Below are 21672 nucleotides of genomic sequence, written 5' to 3'. Positions count from 1 at the left end.
TTTTTCCTGCACTGAGTATAGTTGTTTAGCTGTTTTACTAACCCGATGTAACCATATTGTGAGAATATTATACTGATCATATCTGCTAATTTTACAGAAACCGAAAAAGCTGATGTTGTGAATGGACTAGCACTAAATATAAACCAACATGAGAAAGGTTTGTGAAATCCAAAGATATTTCTAGTACTTAATGCCACGGGGCAGTTGCTGTTTTTTGGTTTAATTATATGCACAGCATTTATATATGCATAATTAAACTCCCAGGAAAAGCTGAATACTAATTTCTCAAAGTTAATTTAAAAAATGAGTGTAGACGAAGTGTTTTTCAACTCATCCATCATTTCTGACATATCTGTGAAGTTTCTGTGGTAATTTGTATGATTTCCCATGTCCCATTTTTCTCAGTCTTCTTCCCAGCTCTGTGTTCCGTTATCATCAGAGGTCCAACCTTGCTTAATTTTTCAAGATCAGCCAAAGTCATCTAGCTCTTACATCAAATTCAAAGTACAGTTTGCCATTGCTGGATGGAGCAGTTTTCCTGCTTGTATGGAATCAAACCACCCAGAATCACCGATGGGCAGCTCTGTAAAGAATAGTCAGATTCCATAAATCAAGAGTGTCAACTCGATTTCATTGAGGGCCGCATCAGGGTTGTTTGACCTCAGGGGACGCATGTGGGTGTGACCAGGGTGGGCGTGGCCAGTTCAACGTCACTCCTGTCCGGGGCACCTGTGGTGGTCCTAGCGTTCTGCTAGCAAAAATGGGCTCCCAAGCTCCATTTTTCGCTGTCACGGCCTCCTGTAAACCCTCTGCCAATGAAAACTAAGTTCGGGAGTCACGAGTTCTGTTTTCACTGGCAAAGGGTTGCAGGAGGCTATGGCAGCCAAAACAAATGGAGCTCAGGAGGCCATTTTCACTACCAGAAGCACCACAGGCCAGTCCTTCGCTGTTTCCAGGGTGACCCCACAGGCCAGATCTAAGTACCCCATGGGCCATATCCCCCCTCCCCCCAGGCCTTGATTTTGATACCCCTGCTATAAATAAACAGATCGACAGATCAAAGCAAAACTGAACAGAAAATTCATCAGTTAAAAGGCTATCTAGAGGAAGAACTTCAATATAGTTGCAGTAGAATGTGAGAAAAGGGAAAATCAACCAGTGGGAAAAATAGATATTGGCACTGTTAGAATTACCTTATTTTATTTTTAGCTCATTGTCTAGCAATTAGATATGTGTAAAAGCTAGTGATTCATCTGGATCATGCTGGATGACCTCTTCTGGGAGTGGTCTGGCAGCTTTTCAGAAGTTCTTCTCTGCTGGAAACTCTGATGCTTGGGATGAAACAGGCCTGCTTTTGTTAGTAAAGAACTTTAAACTTAATCTGTTTATCTATTCTACCCAGATCCCCCCCCCCCTGCCGCCTGGACCTTTACTGTGTGCAAAGTTTAATACAGTGACTGCCTGCCTAGAAGGGTGGGAAATCAAAAGGGATATGGGATGTTTAACTTGATAGTATTTAAAGATGAATTCCATGTTAAAATTATGAAAATTTGTGAATATTTGTGCCTCAGTACCACAGTCCCTGTAGCATGGTGGTGCAAAATTCTGTTGGCATCACAAGTATTAGGTGGAGGAGATTTATGATTTGATGGTAGTTTCAGGTGGATCCCAAGGAGTAAAAATGAAAATCCATAAGGAGCTGAATGGATTCAATTTTATCCACATTTTAAATTTGGTTTCGCTTAGATTATAGAAGAGTTGGGGACGCAGTGGCTCTGCAGCTAAGACAATGAGTTGTTGATCAGAAAAGTCAGTAGTTCAGCGGTTCGAACTATTATTTTGATTTGGAAATTTGATTCTTGAACTGTTGGGCTATAACTGAGGAGTCCCATATTCAAATCTTCACACAGTTAAGGTGTGTGCGTCTTGCTACTGGGTGATTACTAAGCCTTAGTCTAGCACAGGGGTGTTAAACTCAAGGCCCGCGGCCTGGATCTGGCCAGTGGGATGCTTAGATCTGGCCTGTGGGGCCACCTTGGAAACAGCGAAGGACTGGCCCATGGTGCCTCTGCTAGCAAAAATGGAGCTCAGGAAGGCTGTTCCGTTTTTGCTGGCAGAGAATGGCAGGAGGCTGTCGCAGCCGAAAATGGAGCTCGGGAGACCATTTTCTCTGGCAGAGCACTCGGGCTGCCACAGGTGCCCCCGACACAAGTGATGTCAAGCTGGCCACGCCCACCCTGGCCTCCTGAGGTCAAACACAGCCCTGATGCAGCCCTCAATGAAATCGAGTTTGCCACCCCTACTCTAGCATGTCTCATAGGATTGCTATAAGGATAAGATGGAGTCGGATAGAATGATATTGGAAGAATAGCCATCTTGAAAGAAAAGCAGGATACAAACCTGTGAAAATGCTACAGTAATCTATTTATATTACACAAACTTAAGCATGGAATGATAAATAAATTAAGCAGGATCGTGAATAAATCCATTCGCTTTAAGTTAATAATAAAATAATCATCGTGTATGACTATTGATGATTTCAAATTACTTTCAGGTCTCAACATATTCTAAACTTTTTCCCCCCCTGTAGATCAGGAATCAGGCAAAATCTGCACTGGAAAAGGAGCTGTGACCCTTTGGGCGTCTCCAGCTTCTGAGAAGAGTCCCCGGGTTAGCCATCCAAAGTCTACACAAGACAGCCAGCATCCCAAAAGTAAGACCCAGTCTGGGAGATCATAACACAAAAAAGCAAAATGATTTATTGATCCTATAATCCTTGATTGGGTTCAGAGGTGGTATTCTGCTGGTTCGGACCGGTTCACCCGAACCTGTAGCGGAAATAATGGCTGGCCCCGCCCATCCACTCCGGCTCTATGGTATTCCATTTAGGCACTTTTTTTAGCCAAAGCGCATGCACAGAAGGCTGAGTGCATGCGTGCGCTCACATTTGCGAACCAATAGAGAAGGTAAGTAAATACCACTCCTGATTGGGTTAATAATTAAGTCCCTGGTTTAAAAAGTGCACCCCAAAATTAAGCATGTAGATTGTTAACTCAAATGTCCATGCTGGGATTGGATTGATTAAATGTTTAGCTGAATCTGAAGGATGGATTAGAGAATATAATTGCAAATGAGCAAACATTTCAAATACACAGTGCAAATTTAAGTGAAATAAAGAATCAGCAATTGAACATGAGAATAACGTCTCAGAAATTCACTGTGCATTTTAAGTTTATGTGAAATACTTGAATTCATTATTTCAGGATTAGTAAAACAACTCACATTAAGGTAATGTTTTAAAAATCAACTTACATAGAAGCTCAAGAAATCCTGTTTTTATTCTAGTGATCTTTTGTGGGAAGGAGAAATATCTTCTACTTGAATGGTTATGATATCTCACTACAATGGCATTTTGTTGTGTTCTCTTAGAAAGATATATATATAATTATAGTAAACAAACTCTGAGCAAGAATATTTAAATGGGTACTGAGCAGGACGTGCCATTCTCTAGGATATTTTTGTAATCATGATGACATAGAGTCATCACACTGTTAATTTCTGGGTAAGCACTACTATACAAAGTGTAGAAAAAAGGAGTGAAGAAACTGAAGGCAGAAGATGAAAAAAGAAAATAATTCAGTGTAGCTTTCGGTATATTCATTCCATTCACATAACGCCTCTCCTTACTTTGTAATCTTTCAAGCTATCCTTTTTTCTTCAACATCCATATGCATATTCATACTTTTTTAAAAATAGAATTTTTAGTATATTCCGTGTTTCCCCAAAAATAAGACAAGGTATTTCTTTTGACCCCCAAAATATAGCCTTGCCCTTATTGGGGGGAGGCTTATTGTTTTGGGGTTGCCGGGCGGCTGCTCTCTTGCGAGTGAGCTCCTGAAGAGCCGGGCACAGCCTCAGAGACAAACGGTTATGTTACACTTCTGTTGCAGCAGTGCAACATAGCATCCATGAGGTGACTACGCTCACAAGCAGCGCCCGGCAACCCCCCTCTCCAGCCGGACAGAGCATCACTCATCGACCTAGAGGTATCCTAAAGGTGCCAAGCCGCACAAGTGCCTATGCCCTCCCCCGGATCCCATGGTTTGGCACCTTCAGGATACCACTAGGTCGGTGAATGGTACTCTGCCTGGCCGGAGGGGAGGGGGGGTGTTGTCCAAGGGGACTTATTTTCGGAAGAGGACTTATATTTTTGCCCATCCCAAAAATCTGGCATGGCCTTATTTTCAGGACATGTCATATTTTTGGGGAAACACGGTAGTATATAAAAAAGAAAAAGTATAAAAAGAAAAAAGAAAGAAAACAGAATTATGATTCCTGCGCTTATTTCTATCAGTTGCTATTTTATTATTTTCCCTTCTTCTTTGACCCTTTGTAACCCCCAAATCCATAAATCATTAATTCAGAGAACATAGAATTATAGGGTTGGAAGGGATCTTGGATCAGAGGTGGTATTCTGCTGGTTCTCCCTGGTTCGGCCGAACTGGTAGCTGCAGTGGTGGGAGACTCCGCTCATTCACCCAGACGTCATCACAGACGCTCTGTGCATGCGAAAAAGCACCACGTGCGAGGTCCCTTTTCTGAACTGGTAGCAGAGGTAGGAGGATTTCATGCCTGCCTTGGATGTTTTCTAGTCCAACACCCTGATCAAGCAAGAGACCCTATATCTGTGATGGTGAACCTACGGCACGCATGCCACAGGTGGCACATGGAGCCATTTGTTAGGGCATGCAAGGCGTTGCCCTATCAGCTCCAGCGCGCTGGCCAGCTGACTTTCATTTTCGCTCTCCAAAGGCTTCCCGTTACCTCCTTGCCATCATCTCTCAATCATGGACCAATCATTTCCTTGACTTTTTTTTTTTTTTTGCTTTTTATATGTTGAAAGAAACATTTCTAAAATTATTTTGAGCATTTATTGCATGCATTTGTTCATTTTGCACCTTAGCTTTCCTGACTTGGTCCTCGCAGATTTGGATTATTTGCTGGTAGTGTGTTTTAGTTATATGTTCCTCTTTCCATTTTCTATACTTGTCCTTTTCCCCTCCTCTCCGTTTGTTAGAGAGTTCTTTATGAAGTCATGCTGGCTATTTCTGAGGTCTCTTGTTTTCTTTCCCTGTGGTATTGTGTTGATTGGGCTTTTATAATCTCATTTTTCAATTTCCCAAGCATCTTGTTTTCCTCTTTAGGATTTCCGTCCCTGAAATCCTCCCTAAACTCTATCTTAGTGTGTTGAAGTCAGTTCTCTTAAAGTGCAACTTCAATACAAGTGCAAGTTCATAATTCTTGTTGCACTGTTCCCCTATCCTCCCTTTTATTGGCTGAAAATCATTCAGGTTCTTGGCCAAGAACACAGCATCATCTGCACATAGAAGTACGCACATTCATATTTCAATCAATATGGTGTTAAGATTACCTCAACCGTTCTGTATGCATTTCTCCATAAGTAATCACCAAGGGGAAACACACATCCTTGTGTTACTGTTCAGTGGTGAACCACCAATATTCCATATATTCTCCTGCGCTCTTTGCACCAATATATATATTACTCTTGCTTTCCTTATCTTCCATGCTACTGCCCAAAGGACCTCCTTCATAGCTCTTTGATGTTCCTGTTATCAGTATATAATTTTCCTATATCCCCCCAAAAGCATTCAAATTAGCAGGGTTCATTACCTTACCTTCAGTGTTGATGAAAGGTGTGTGCATGTCCGTGTCTGTGTGTGTGTGAGGGTTCCAAATAACATCCAAAAGTAAATCAGAGTCCAAGGCAAAGTATTGCTCCAAGTTCCAATTTATTAAGAGAGCCATGTTGGCACATGTGGGAAAACCCAAATCTGAAAGCTTCCCGGTTTTCCCCACCCAGTTGAAAGTTCAAGATCTTGCCCCCATACCCACAAGTCCATCACATGGTCCAATCCTCTACTGCCATGCTGGCAGTTCCACCCATCCAGTTCGGGCAGAGGTGCAGAGACAAAGGATGACCTTGGCTTTCTAGGGAGAATTTGTGTTATGGCTGCATAGCAGCTCACTCCTTACAATCTCCCCTCCCATTTTCCCACAATAGAAAATGCATAATAGAATAATAGAAAGTGTGGCAGGCCAAAGACCCAAAAGAAAAGATGGCTGCAAGCCTGACAGTGTGTGTGAGTGATGACTCCACAGCTGATTCAATAAGCCATATTTTTCATCACTGCTCCTTCTATCACAATGGTAAACAAAATTCATAACTTTGGGTAGACTGATGGGAAAGTTCTTTGCTGTTTGCTTGCTGATTTCTCCACTGGTAATATTTTTGCTAAATTGCCATTGGTATTAGACAACTCTGATCATTGAAATTGGATGTTTATTTCTTTTGTCTTTTTTCTAGTTTATAGAAAAATATTATAATACTATCATCAATGTCCTTCTGTAGTCTTCTCCCTAGGGAGTTTTTGTTTTTAAAATCTCTGGTCATGAAATAATAATGTTAAAAGTCATATTCCCTGTCCTTTTGCGATGCCTTCTCATAGTTATCAGTAACCCTATCAAGTCTGCTTGACTGCCAACTACTACATAGCTGCTGAGGACAATAACATGCTATAGCAGCTGCTGCCCATCCCATAATCATAATTCTCCCTAGGCATGTAGTAATGTAGGAAATGGATTTTTTTTAAAATCATGGCACTGACATAAACAGTGTACTGTTAAAGTATTTAGCCATCTGTTTCCGTTATAGTAAGGGAAATAAAGAACATGTGTGGACTTCAGCTCACAGAATTCTATGCATGCATATGCATTTGTAAAATGGGAATGGAATTTTATGCATGCAAATGTAATTTATTTTATTTTATTCATGTTTGAAAGGGCACAAATGAAACTTTATTCCTGCACAAAAAATGGATAGAGTATGGATAGAGTATGGATAGATCTTTGTCTGTTATGACCAAAGTTTGCTAAACTCTTCTGTTGTAACTCTACAACTGAATCAGTAGGCTACATTTTTTCTTTATTGGCCCCTTTTATCACCCAATTCTATTAAATCATTAACTATATGCAGAGCTGAACAAACAGTAGCGTAAAATTCTTGCTATTGCATATTTTTTGTTGACTTCCTTTTAGGCCAGGTGCTAAATTGTAAGCTTGATCATGGATTTGCACATGCTGGTACATATGATAGTATCTCAACTAATCAAGGGACATTGATATTAGCCTCATGAAAATCCGGGGAGGATTTCTTCCTCCTTTCCTCCCTCCTTTTTTATGCTTCTTTCAAATGCCATTTCCAACTTCCCTAGGGAGGAGAGCCTAAGGGCTACAGGTGCCTCTTCTCTACCCCCTAACCCAAGTTGTGCTTTTAATGTTCTGCCCCAAATCAGCAACAACGTTAGCGTTTATTGATGGCTGCCATTGACAAATCACTGAAAACAGCGTCTGTAAAGCAGGGGTGTCAAACCAGATCTGGCCCGCGGGGTGCTTAGATCTGCCCGCGGGGCCACTTTGGACACAGCAAAGGACTGGCCCATGGTGCCTCTGCCAGCAAAAACAGAGTGACCCTCCTGAGCTCTGTTTTTGCTGGCAGAGGGTTGCAGGAAGCCGTTGCAGTCAAAAATGGAGCTTGGGAGCCCGTTTTCACTGGCAGAGTGATCGGGCTGCCACAGACGCCCCCGATACGAGTGAGGTTGAGCTGGCTGCCCCACCCTGGCCATGTCCAGCCTTCCCTTTCCCCCGATGTTAAACACAATTCTGCAGCCCTCAAGGAAATTGAATTTGACACCCCTGCTGTAAGGTTTAAAGTGAGGGAAAATAGAAATGAAAAACGGTGTGAATCTAAGACCGACAGACTAATTTGACTATGCAGTATATTCAGCTTAGCCATATTTTTTTTTTTAAACCAATCAGTTTATTCTTCCAAAATGTATGTTTTCATTCTTGCCCCAATGGTTTGGAACAATTTATCTTAAGGAAGCAATTGTTGGGCAACAGAACAACAGTAAATAATAAATAAAATAAAAACAGTACAGCAAATAAATAGCAATTATATATTCATAAGTACTGCCTTTACTGCTGAAGTTTTCACGACCTTCTAAACTTTTCGGAATAATCCCATTCATATTTGGGGAATGAAGAAGGTCTGTTTATTTAAGCTGTAAATTAGTACTATTTGTGCTCTGCTCTCTTATTCTCTCTATATGTCCTTTGGCCTTTGACTATTTTTGAGGGCAGGACATAAAATTAACTGTTGTTCAGTGGTCCAGAAAAGTTAATCACGCCTGATTTTTCAGTTTCTTTACTATGCAGCTTTCTTTGTGCTGCTGCTGGTTGGCCTTTTCCCCCATGCACTTTCTATACAATTCCAGCAGCCCAAAAAGGAATATTTCCTACCATGGAAAAGGGTTTCTTAGGCAGATTCTCTTAGTTGTGTTTTGAAAAGTGTGTTGCTGAGCGAGGGAGATTATTTTTCTCATATTTTGAGAAGGGTGGGAAAGATATGTGGTGCCAAAATCAGATACAGACAAATGTGAGGAGCAAAAAAAAAAAAAAAGAGGGAACCACAAACTTGCCTGAAATCTAGATTAGAAATCTGCAATGCTGTGATAATGTTTCTAGCGACAAAAAGGAGAGTTTGTAGATGTCACTGTTCTGATTTCAGAGCAGCATAAACAAGACAAGCATTTAAAGTGTTAACACTATGCTTCACGTTCTTGCTGCTTCCACAAAGATAGCATGTGATATATCGGTGCTTTTAAATGCACTTGCTTGTTTGTAGCTCTCAATCATCTTATCCGGCAAGGCTAATGAAGGACAGATACATTTTTCCGCTCCCAGCCTGCATCATAGGTTAAATACTGAAATCTTCCACTTGCAATAATGTGTGGCATTTGAAATTCTTAACTGAGAACTCTGGCTGCCTTTTTTGTGTGCTAGAATGAAATGTCAGTGAACAATTGTTTCTTCACTACTCTGAACTATGGCTTTGTGTTTGTAAAGGTCAGGCGTTGTAAGGAGTCATGTTTCTATGGGAATTAGGCAGACTTGCTGGAAAGTGTTCCAGAATGAAGTCGTCCTCTTCCCTGCTCTTTCTCTGCTGTATTAAAATATGATGTCTCTTCCCCTTTCTTATTCTCTCTGATGCTTGTCACCAGTTCATTCAGCCGAACAGCAAGGAGAAACCAACACAGGTAATTATTTAAAGCTTCAGTTTTTACTATTTCCTCAAAAAAAAAACAATCTGTTGTTTATGCAAGCCTAAATCTTCACCATTAAGGATTGTTTAAATAATCCAAAAGTCTTCATTTTGCAGATGGCTGGAGAAGACTTTCTGGTGTTGACTCAAATCGGGAGATTCTGTCTGTGAAGGATTATTGGAGTGTAAGACCAAACTTCGCAGAGAGCAAGCCACGCGTAAGTAGCTGACAACTGAAAGCCTAGAAGATGGGTGTGAATAACGAGGGATGCGTGTGTCTTAGATGTACCTCTGACTTGTAAGTTTAGCCATTTAGTCAGTTTCCAAAATGATTTATTCAGTTGTTGCATCAGGCATGATCTCAGTTAGGAAATCCTTCTGTATTTGGTCTACTGTATTCTAGGTTGCCTGAAATACGGAAAAGAATAAACTTGGAATCTTGATTATGATTTGCCTACTTTCCAAAACATGCCTTCCGAGAATCGTAATCTTCATCATCATAATAACATACAGGAGGGCTCTTTCTTTCTTTTTTTTCTCTCCCAGCCATTAACCTTCTTCCAGTCTAATTACACTCTTACTGGGATCAAGTTTAGATAATTTGCTTCTAAATCTGAAAGTTTAGATAGCAGAGAGATTCATTATAGAAATAAATTCTAACAAAATTTGCTTCACTGCAGTGTAAGAAACGGCAGAGAATTCTGTGGTCCTGTGTCCAATTTTATTTAAATATTCTTTACAATTTTTCTTAGAACCTAAATTTCTTTTTTGCTTGTTTGGTTTTGGCAATAAAAATATGAATTAATTACATAGTAATGGAAAAATAGCTTTAACTGAATGTACTTTTATTTTAGACTATTTAGGAGAAATCATAGTTTATCGCATTCAGATGTGAGATTCACTTTTAATCAGATGCATTTTGTTAAGGCATCCTTGGTGTTTCAGCTAGTTGTTATGAAAGCATATTGCACTCTATTTTATAGTGTCATAAAATTCTAGGGTTCGAAGGAATTCTGGTGCAATCCATCTAGGATAAGGGTGTCAAACTCAAGACTCGGGGGCTGGATGTCGTCCCCCCCCCCCCGGGGTACTTAGATCTGGTCTGTGGAGCCACCCTGGAACAGTGAATAACTGGCCCGCGGTGCTCTGCCAGCAAAAATGGGCTCCTGAGCTCCCTTTTTGGCTGCCAGAGCCTCCTACAATCCTTTGCCAGTAAAAATGGAACTTGGGAGGGCCTGAGCTCTGTTTTCACTGACAGAGAGTTGCGGGAGGCTGTGGCAGCCGAAAAGGGAGCTGGGAGCCCGTTTTCGCTGGCAGAGTGCTCGGGCCACCACAGGTGCCCCCAACAGAAGTGACATCGAGCTGGCTACGCCCATCCTGGTCAGACATAATCCTGATGCGGCCCTCAATGAAATCGAGATTGACACCTCTGATCTAGGGGAAGAATCCTCAGACCATTTTAGACAAATGGCTGTCAAACCTTTGCTTGAAAACCTGGTTGGAACACCCCTGACTCCAAGGCAGGCTATTCCACTGTTTAAGGGGTCTCAGGGTCAGGAAATTACTCCTTATGTCACATTTAGATGACTGTCTATAAAACTTCTTATTGTATTCTTGGGCACTATAGAAATTATATCCACAACTTCTTTCCTATGCTAGCCTTTCAGTGTCTCCCTTTCACTTTTTTTTAGCTCAACATAGCAAGTTCCCTTAACTCTTCTTCATGGGATTTAGCCTCTAAGATTATTATTTTTCATGTTTTTCTCTATACATTCTAGGTTCTCATCATATTTCACATTTTGTGGAAACTCCAAGGACTCCTTTGCAAATTGAGCACGCAAAGGTCCTAGGGCCCATGCCCGTGATGGCAAACCTATGGCACGTGTGCCCGAAGTGGCACGTGGAGCCATGTTGCCTGACACGCGTGGCATTGGCCATTCCTCTTCCGGGTTTCTGGCACGCATGTGTGCACGATGACCAGCTGGCCTTAATGCATGCGACAGTGCCAGCAACTGGAAGCACTGGTCTTCCATTTTCTGGCATGAGCATGCGTGCTGGCCATCTCATTGTGGCCATCTGATTGGATATGAGGTGCCAATGACTGGCTGATTACTGGCTCATGCGCACCAGCAACTAGAAGACTAGCTTGCTGGTGTGCAGGTGCGCACCAAAAACTTGGAAGTTCATTTTCTGGCGCACGCTTGCCCCCTGGGCAACTCCTCTTTTGGGTCACAGCCCAGACGAGTGTGCAAAGCACATGCACTCACTTTTGGCGTTCGGTGTCAAAAAGGTTCACGATCACTGGCTTAGGCTGACCAGGGAATATGATTTTTTTTTTAAAAAAGCCACATATTTCTCAGTAGCATTCTCAGTAGCATACAGGGCAGGAGATGCCACAAAGAACAAAGTTTTATTTCTGATACTTCTTTCTATTTTCGATAAGGGCCAATGTAGCAGCTGGCAGAAGGTGCCATTACGTGAGGATAGAGGGTAATTTAAGTTGATCTGTTGATTGAGGATGATATTTGAGAGCTATGTGAGAAGTTGTCATCTATGTAAAATGTGCTACGTTGGACAAAGGTTCCTCTCATGAGCAGGTCTTTTCTTTGAGGTAGGGGTCTTTGAATGTCCTGTGCCTCAATACTGTTATTATCTGAAGGTATTGTCTCCCACAGGCCGCCACCTCCTCTCCTACCACCTCAGTTCAAACTGAGATTATAACAGGGTCTTTCCAACAGATTCAGCCAGGCAGAGAAGAAGCCAGGCCAAGCACCTCACCGGCGCCTCTCCGCCATTTTGACCAAGGTTTAGAAATTTCAAACGACGTGTCTCCTGGTTTCCTTCTGGCCCTTCCAACGCTAGATGATTTCATTCCCCCTCACCTCCAGAAAATTCCCAGTCACCAGTACCCATTGTTTTCACCTCAGCCTGCACTACACACTCAGGCAAAGCTACCTTCACTCTCATCACCACCTCCTCAACTGATCCCTCCAGCCACAGAAACCTCAAGCAGCATTTTGGAGACTGAAAGCACAGGAATGGTCTTTCAAACAGTAAGCTTTGTTACACCCATGCTGAGTCTACTGCTAAATTAAGTATACCCAAGTTGGAATCACTTTTCACTGGCATACTAAACCTGGACTTGCTGCACTTTTTGGATAGTGGCATGAAATTTTTGCTTCTCTTCTGTGGCATGTATATTGTTTGTCTCTTCTGACCTCCAAACTCTTTCCTTGTATAATATGCCGTTCTGTCCTTTTCCTCTTTTTTTCATATTTGAAAACTCTGCATTTAGCTGTAACCAGTATGTTACAGCTAAAATGCATGCTAGAAGAAGCCTTAGATCACGAATAAGGAGCATCTGGATTAATTGTCCATGAGTTTTCCCCATCTCCTCAGGCAGGGGAGGGATTCAGCCAGTTTGGACCGGTTTGGGTGAACTAGATGCTTATTTTACATCTGGTTTGCCGAACCGGTAATTGCAAGGACTGGCTGGCCCTGCCCACCTTGCTCCACCCCTCCCAGGAGTCTCCACGTGGCCCATTTGGGATGCCAGGTAAGTGCAAGGCCCGTGTGGAGGCTCTTGAGAGGGAGGAAGTCCTCCTGGAAGTCCGGAAATGGGCTCGTTTCTGGCCTCTGGAAGGCCCCTGGAGCCCGGGGGAGGCCATTTTTGCCCTCCTGGAGGCTCGAAGAATACATCTGGAGCCTGGGGAGGATGAAAAACAGGCCTCCTGGAAGTCCACAAATGGGCCCGTTTCCGGCCTTTGGAGGGCCTCTGGAGCCCAGGGGAGGCCGTTTTCACCTCCGGAGCCTGCGGAGGGTAAAAACATCCCTCACACACACTGTGGTGCAGGAGGCTGAGTAGGCCACACCCACCATGGCCATGCCCACCCAGCAATCAGGCAGAGAAAAGGTTGTTAAAATTTTTCAATCCCTCCTCTGTCCTCAAGAGGTCCTTTTCTACAGGACAGCACCTTTCTCCATGGCCAACATAAAGTGTTACATCCATATCTCTCCTTCTGGACTAGACAAAATAATTGAATCAGATCAGGGAGGGAAAAGAAATATTTTCATCCAAAAATGGCACAGAGAAGGTTTTTCTTCCCTAAGAGTGGAGAAAAGACTCATCCTAAATGACACAGGAGAAAGATGGGCCTTCCTCAGATACATTCTTGCTAGAAATACCCTGGGAAGTAATCCAGATTTTGGGCCCGGCAAGCTTAATTATTCCTGGCTTAGGTTAGGAGTGCAAAATTTAGGAAGGTTGCAACGAGGGCGTGAAGTGGACCCACTCCAAATGATTGTAACAGAAGACCTACCTGTTCACAAAATGGCTGTCTTAGGACCAGCCATAAAGCACCCTATTTGGCTAAAGGCAACTTAGGCCTAAGATGCTCTCTAGCATACCACTGGGATTGGGTTAGATGGAAGTATCTGATGTCTTAGGACAGATTGCCTTTCCTTTCCTTAGAACATACTGTGCCAGGAATGTTAGGAAATATGCAGTGCATTATTTGTGGAGTAGCCTTTGAGGATGGATCAGAAATACGGGCAGGGTGCAGTAGAAAGGATGGTGATTGGATGTAGCCGCCCTGCTATATTTACAACCAATATTAAATTCTACTTTATCCATGGTGGGACCAGCATGGAACAAACTGCGCTTAAGGTTTAAATGGGTTTGAAAACCAATATTTTTATTCGAGTCTTTAAGAAATGTTTAGGAGGATTGTGTTGCCGGTTTTGAATTTCAGTTTCTCCATCCATCACTGAATTCCAAAACCATTTGAGAATGGGCAGAATATAAATCAATACAAATGAAATGAATACATGCAAACCCTCATCATATTTAACACTATTTGGGTTTGCAGCCTCATAGTATTATCAACTCTTTTTGAGAGTTGCACTTTTTATTTACCCGCCACACTTGTTTTCTTTTGCAGGATACATACATATAAACATATACATAAAGTCAAACTTCCACACCTTGCTCTTCAGGTAGACAGACAATGATTAGAGGTTTGAATGTCCTCTTCTCTCTAGACCAAAGTATCTCTTCCATCCATCCATCCATCCATGTGTGGGTATGAGAGGCCTCATAATCAGCTAATCCCACCTGAGCATTACTATGAGCTGTGTTATGATGTGGAAAGGCCTGTTCTGACCTAGGCTTCCCCAAAAAGCATGAAGCAGAGTCCTGGTCCTGACAAAACCCCTTTTATTAAACGAATGTGAATTCCTCTCATTCACATTCAGCCTGGCAAACAGTCTTCCAAAAGAGTAATTATGACTACAGACCTTATCTAACTTGGAAAGCTGCCATGTGAATATTTTCCAAATAAGGTGCTGTGCAAGGAAAGACTGGGCACAGAGTCTCTGAGAGTCACGGACAGATCTTCACACTCCTGAAATGAATCTAATGACCGAATGAATGAACGAATTGTTTCCTGCAAAAGCCCACTCCCCTTTCGCTCCTCTTTTATTTCCTATGGGAGGGGCTAATCACCTTCCACCTGTGGCTTTACTCCCAAGTCGACCCTGATTTCTGAATTGTTCTTTTCTTCTGGCAGCTCTGCGCATGTGCACACTGGGAACAGGCTCCAGCTGTTCCTCTTCCTCACTGCTGTCTAGCTCCATAGGCACCTGATCACTGCCAGACAGCCTCAGCCCCATCTTGCCTCCAAGGCAGAGCCCTCGTCCAAGCCTTCCCCAGCCTCCAGGACTGGCCCATGCTCCTCCCCACCTCCCCATTGTCCAAATCTGCTGCCACCTCCACTGGCTGCTGGTGGGCCACAAAGGAGCAAGCCAAGAATGTTGAGGATTGAGGGGTTGTGTCTGAGTGAGACCCACTGCATTTGAGGTGGTGCCAAGACTAAGGAATGCATAAGGTCTCCATTACCTGTGAGCATCATTAAAGTACTGCTCTACCCCTGAGAAAGAGACATCCAATTATCTTAAAAATGTGAGCAGCATCAGTCAAAGGGTAACGAGCCATTCAGCCATATCAGTTCTCTTCCATAAGCAAAAGCATCCCAGATGACATATGCAAAAGACTCAGTGTCATTCATCCAAATGAACCATTATGTAGTTATGGATCAGAAGGAGTCTGGTAGCACATTTTTTCAACTCAGAAATTTTAAGGGATTAGCTTTTATGAGCTGCAGCCATTAAATTGTAATGAGGTGGGGAGGGAGGGAAAAACAGAAGGCAGATCCATGTCCCATGCAAGACAAATAACAATCTTAAGAAAAGTGTGTTCTGGGTCAACATGAAGATGATGGTATATGAGGAGTGATGTGTCTGCCCATGGCTGGGCCATTGATTTGCAGGTATAAATTATTACCCAAAGTGAAGTGTTAAGGATGAATGCAAAGTCCCACAGTCCAATGGCTAGGCATAGTGTATTGGTATTAGTGAGGATGCTCTTTGATGGCTTGAAGTCTATGTTTGTGAGGATGTTGATGTTCACTGCCTAAAATCCATGGTGACTCAAATTGTGTTATTAGGAAAATTGCCCCAAGGATCTCTGTTTTCTCGGGAAATCTTTTGTAGCCAAGAGTGCTAGCTATAGATTTGAACACAGAGTCCGTGCAACCTGACATTCCAGGTTTATGAGAGTAACATTTCTTTTTGTCTTACAATGTCTAGTTATGAGTATGACCCAGATAAGTTAGTGTTAGAGGGACCATCAGCTATATGTTGGCAGCATGCAAGTGGGTAGGTCTGAAGGCTCATTGCTGTGTTAGATTGGGGAAGTCCATAAGGAAGGAGTTCAGGTTGGAAAAGACAAGGTATTCCATCAATTCTGCATGAATGATAAGGGTCAAAATGCCTCTACCTGGAGAACTATTACTGAGGATCCTGGTTGATGGGTATATATTACAGGTTTGTTTGTATGTTTCACATAATTTTACCAGGGGTTTGCTGTGCACCGAAACCATGAGTGCGTGTATAAGCACTCTCACTTGCTTCGTGACCGCGTGTGCCTTCTGTGCATATGTGCAGCCTTCCACACATGCGCTCTGCTTGTGAGCGCGGCTTGCACACATGCACAAGGCTTAGAAAATGTGGCTAAATAGGACGACATAAGGCCAGGACAGGTGCGGGCCAGGTCACGACTACCAGTTCGCCTGAACCGGTCCAAACCGTCTGAATACCACTACTGATGCTGGAGTTGGTCATCCAACCCTTGGAATATCTCATGCTGTCATCTAAATACAATAGATGAACCAATCAATAGCATCTGGCAATGTATTAAAAATGCCCCAGAGGGATTGCTTGAACTTGATCTAGACTCTACTGTACCAGTCTGAAGTTGCTCTTGCTTCTGCTACTATTGAACAGATGGTACAGCCTTTCCATCTTGGATACTTTTTCAATCAGATTTTCAGTCAATGAAAGGTTATTGCCATTGTGGATGATGCTTCCCTTCATCCTTGGGTCACAGAAACCAGGCAAGCATGGCTGAAGCACAAACATAGCACATTCGAATTACATTGAGGTGGGGGTGAGATTTTAAATTCAGGGATCCAGATAGATCCTTGCCAGTGAGAGGATCAGCCTCCGGTCATGGATTCTTTCAGTTTTCCCTCTCGTGGTCTCTTCCTGGCAGCAGAGTCCAATCCAGAGTGGCAGCTCACTGAGCTGTCCTCTTTCATGGCCACTCCACCTGCCTCCCACTATTCTGTCTCCGGGTATGACTTCACTGAATCTCAGATAGTAGCAGTTGCTCAGCTGGTCAAGGTATAGTTAATTTATTTTGGAGCGCCAACAAAATACAAATCAACAGTCCAATTACGGATTATCTGTGCAGGACCCTAAACAGTTGTTTTCAGTCTCAGCTTGGAAAAAACATTTCCAGATGTTTTGGGTTTCAACCTTCAGAATCAGAGGTGCTATTCAGCTGGTTCAGACTGGTTCACCTGAACCAGTAGTGGAAATTGCACGTGCCCCCTCCCGCCCCAGCTCTATGTTATGCCATTTAGGCACGTTTTCAATCCAAAGCGCATGTGTGGAAGGCCAAGCCCATATGCTTGGACGGGGCACGCGTGCTCACATTTGCGAACTGGTAGGGAAAGTAAGTGAATACCACCCTTGTAGTGGTGGGTTCTGGCTTCTATTACTGCCAGTTTGCTTAGGGCCGTGCTTCACATGTGGGCGCGCTTGATGCACGCTATGCGCGCATGCGCAGTAGTAAAAAACAAGATGGTGGTACCTATGGCGCTGCCGATGGAACCAGTTCGGGGACGTGGCGGGCCACGTTACTACTTACTCGGCCGAACCGGTCCGAACTGGTAGAAACCCACCTCTGCACCCCTGTTCATTATGACTATATGGGCTCAGACTGTTTTATGCTGGAAGCAGTATGGGTATTTCTCTTGCCACAAATGAAGAGATTCTGCCACTGGCTGACCAAGTTTTTTTATCAGTCTCCAAACTGGAATGGGTCACCACTTTGTCCTGACTGACTCCGCATTATTCCTCCCTCACGCACTCCTGGTTTTACTAACATCCTGCTGGCTAATTGCTTGCAAACAGCATGGCCAACCTTCTCTCTAAAGTAGAGACAGCTCACGAAGCTCGAGACTTGCATGTGCCCAAACAATCACTCCTGCCACCAACTCTTGTGTATTCACTTTCCCTGTTTCTGGCCCAGAATGTAATTACTTATCCTTTTTTTTCTGTGTGTGCACACTGTACCAAGAAAGACATTGTGTGAAAGCAATGTCTTGTCCTGGTGGATTCCGTTGAACTGTTCCACTTACTTATTTGCTTTTTCATCGCCAAAACGGTCTTCAGCAATCTTATGCAAGTAATGACCTTTGCCCTTGTGTGTTTCAGGATACCTGCCCCCAGCCACATGAAGCCTCCAAGCCCAGTAGTGGCCCTGCTGTCTCAATGACGATCAACAGATCTTTGGGTGTTTACCCTTCTACCACGATTGTTAACCCTACAATTGTCCTTCTGCAGCACAACAGAGGTAAAATGAAAGCCACTCGTCTTCCTGCTTCCTATTTTGCTAGAATTATTATTTGGTGATGGGGGACGCCATCATGAAGTGGAGGAATCTCCAAACTTCCCAGAACAGGGACGTTTCCTAAGGGACAATAATAATAATAATAACAAAGTAAAGGTCAAAAGAAGTGCCAAAAGTATCTAGCCAATATAATGCTAATCAAAATCTATAAGTATAAAAATGGCTGTGTGTGTGTATTTGTGTGTATACCAGCATAACTCTGGAACGCCTCCAGAAATTTGAACCAAACTTGGTATACCGATGCATTACTCTCTGGGAACAAATACTGTGGGGGTAAGACACCTCTAACATCCCTTGGTGTGTGTGTGTTCTGTTACAATACAGCCTGTTGTGCCTTCAATGGCTTCTACTGTACTGCCATAAAATGGCTTCTACTGTACAGCACAGTGGAGTTGCCATGGTAACGGCTTCACAGTATTCCACATGGGAGCTCTCTCTGGTAAGGGGGAAAATCCAACATTAGACATTATGTTTGGTCCAGACATTTCCCTCCTATAAATAAATACCCGTGCAATACCAAGTTATCAGCTAGCACCAAATAAAACAAACATAAAAGGCAATCAAAATCTTCGTAGATCTGAAGTAATCATTCTTGTGTAATAAGACAAATGAGGTTCAACACAGTTCACATCCATAGCCATTTATAACACAGCTGTGAAAAAATAAAATTTCCTAAATAGTTGGAGGGGGGAACAAAACCCAGGAAATTGAAAACTTGTTTTCTGAGATTGGAGTACATTTATATTGATTTGCATCTCACATAACTTCTATTGAACATTCTGCCATATTTATTTGTTTACATCCCATTTTTATTATTTGTATGAATAACTCAAGGTGGCAAACATACCTAATACTCCTTTCCTCTTTCTATTTTCCACACAACAACTACCCTGTGAGGTGGTTTGGGCTGAAAAAGAGTGATTGGCCCAAATCACCCGGCCTCTTTCATGCCTAAGAAATTAGAGCCGTGATGGTGAACCTATGGCACACATTCCACAGGATGGCACACGGAGCCATATCTGCCAACATGCGAGCTATCAGCTTAAGTGCATGCTGGCCAGCTGATTTTCAGCCGTTTTCGCCCTCCCCAGGCTTCAGGAAGCCTCCGGAGCCTGGGGAGGGTGAAAAAGGGGCCTAACGGGCCAACCGGAAGTTTAGAAACAATTTATTTCTGGCTTCCTGAAGGCCTCCGGGGTGGCGGGGGAAGCCATGTTCATCCTCCCCAGGTTTCAGGAAAGCCTCCAGAGCCTGGGGAGGGCGAAAAATGGGCCCAACGGGCCAACCAGAAGTTTCTGAACTTCTGGTGGGCCTGTTGGGCCCATTTTTTGCCCTCCCCAGGCTTTGGAAGCTTTTCTGAAGCCCAGGGAGGGCAGAAACGGCCTTCCTCCGCCCCCCTGGATGAAATACCAAGCTTAGCTTGGAGGCAAGCAGTGTGCCGCACATGGGGGGTGGGTTTGTGCGCACATGCATATGTGGGGTGCACTTTGCATTATGGGTGCTGGCATGTGTGCGCGTCCTTGCATTTTTGGCACCCAACAACAAAAAGTTTTGCCATCACAGTCTTTTGGTTTCTAGCCTGGAGCTTTAACCACTAGAGCAAATTGGCCCTATGGGTGGGTTTTCTTTTCCTATTTTTAATTGTTCCTATGTGCCGTTATGCAGCAGATGTTTTGTTTCTTACTGAGCAGTGAAAGGTTTCTCAGCAGTTGGTGGAAAATGTTTATTTGTAGTCAGAGCAAGAAGACATAAGAGACACTGGAATAAGTGCATTGCCATTAGGTTTCTAGGTCCACAGGCTGAAAAGTGCCTTCCTGTTTTAATTAGGGACCAAGCTATATTTAAAACTCTGAAACTCACATAATACTGTATATGATGAGGGGGATTTTATTGCAGTTACAAAGAAATTAATGTGATTTGTTTAGTGAGAACAAGACTTCCAATCATTTCTTGTCCTGTCTTATACTTGAGGAAAGCTAGGAACTATAAGGTAAAGGTAAAAGTTCCCCTCACACATATGGGCTAGTCGTTTCTGACTCTAGGGGGCAGTGCTCATCTCCGTTTCAAAGCTGAAAAGCCAGTACTGTCCAAAGATGTCTCCGTAGTCATGTGGCTGGCATGACTAAACGCCAAAGGTGCACGGAATCCTGTTACCTTCCCATCAAAGGTGGTTCCTATTTTTCTACTTGCATTTTTATATGCTTTCGAACTGCTAGGTTGGCAGAAGCTGAGACAAGTAACGGGAGCTCACTCTGTTACGCGGTGCTAGGGATTCGAACGGCCAATCTGCTGACCTTTCTGATCGACAAGCTCAGCGTCTTAGCCACTGAGCCACCACATCCCTTAAACATAAGTCTGCTAATTTAACAGCAAGTTTATTTCCAGGTCTTTTCCTGTCTCTGCCCAGGACACAACTTCTGCATTTTGTTTTTTTGAAAGGCCAATTAACTTTGGCGGTTCTACTTTTTTACCATTTTTGCCCATTTCCTGCAACTCTTCCTTTCGTCTTATTATTTTCCCCAGTTACTTTAATTCAGTTGTGTTGTTTTCCTTTCCCTTCATCTGGCCATTAGCCTGGCTTCTAAAGATCTTATAAATTGGGAAAGGAAGGGAATGGAAAGGAAAGGAAAGGATTTGTACGTGTGCATGTTTGAAAGGCACAGCACTCACTGTGATCTTATAGATTATTTTTTTACATCAATATCTTTTATGAAGCCCATTCAAATGATTGTGGCCATCACAAAGATAGTAATAATTCAAGGGAAACCACTTCAAACTTGATTGCAGAAAATATGACACCTGGAATGCTCTACCCAACTCCGTTGTTACAGCCTCAAACCCTCACAGCTTCAATCTCAAAATGTCTATCATGGACCTCACCCCATTCCTAAGAGGTCCTTAAAGGGTGTGTGCATAAGGGCACCAGCGTGGCTACCCTGTCATACTGTCCCCATTTATCTGCATTTACTTCCTTTGTTCATGTTTACGTTCATACCTATACTTGTTATCTTGTACATGTTTGACAAACAAATAAATGAAAGGCTTAATTCCATTGCAGAACTCAGAAGATTGACTCTGCAGGCTAAAATGAGTAGGAGGAATCAGCTAGGATAGATTTCAGTCCGTGCCTATAACTTGATACTTTTTTCCTCATGATTAAGCGAGGCATTATTTTTAGAGGAAGAAGTAGGCTGCTCATTTACATTTGTTAGGTGCAGCCAGAACAAACAGCTGAGGTTATGGTCCTCCGTCCTAAAAATCATGTGATGATCATGATGTGAAAGACATCCCAAATATAAGAAATATGAAACACTTCCTTTAATTTTTTTCCACCTACCACTCCTTAGACACAGGGAAAACGGTGGGCAAAAACCTTCTGTAAGCCAAATGTAAACAACCTAAAACTACTTTCATTCATTCCTCCGAAGGATGTTATGCTGCTTCTCTTTAATCCATGCGT

General features: G+C 43.0%; 1 protein-coding gene across 26 annotated transcripts in view; it reads left to right on the top strand.

The window, feature by feature from the left end:
- The window catches only part of SORBS1 (sorbin and SH3 domain containing 1), a 127858-nt gene that overhangs the window by 44929 nt on the left and 61257 nt on the right, over positions 1-21672 (top strand). For 22 of the 26 annotated variants that reach the window (XM_087702578.1, XM_087702583.1, XM_087702579.1 and 19 more), the window contains 6 exons: positions 98-157; positions 2591-2713; positions 9141-9176; positions 9299-9399; positions 11857-12234; positions 18020-18158. In XM_087702578.1, the coding sequence (XP_087558704.1) occupies positions 98-157; positions 2591-2713; positions 9141-9176; positions 9299-9399; positions 11857-12234; positions 18020-18158 (837 nt within the window). Of the gene's footprint in view, positions 1-97; positions 158-2590; positions 2714-8575; positions 8836-8859; positions 8931-9140; positions 9177-9298; positions 9400-11856; positions 12235-18019; positions 18159-21672 lie in introns of those variants that run through there. The other 4 variants (XM_087702575.1, XM_087702591.1, XM_087702588.1 and 1 more) reach the window with 4 other exon arrangements.

The sequence above is a fragment of the Thamnophis sirtalis genome, unplaced genomic scaffold (genome assembly GCF_051295495.1).
Source record: "Thamnophis sirtalis isolate CommonGarterSnake01/CBP01778 unplaced genomic scaffold, rThaSir2_p1.2 scaffold_15, whole genome shotgun sequence".
Taxonomy (NCBI): domain Eukaryota; kingdom Metazoa; phylum Chordata; class Lepidosauria; order Squamata; family Natricidae; genus Thamnophis; species Thamnophis sirtalis.
The sequence above is the reverse complement of the archived record's forward strand: the minus strand, read 5'-3'. Positions and strand labels throughout refer to the sequence as shown.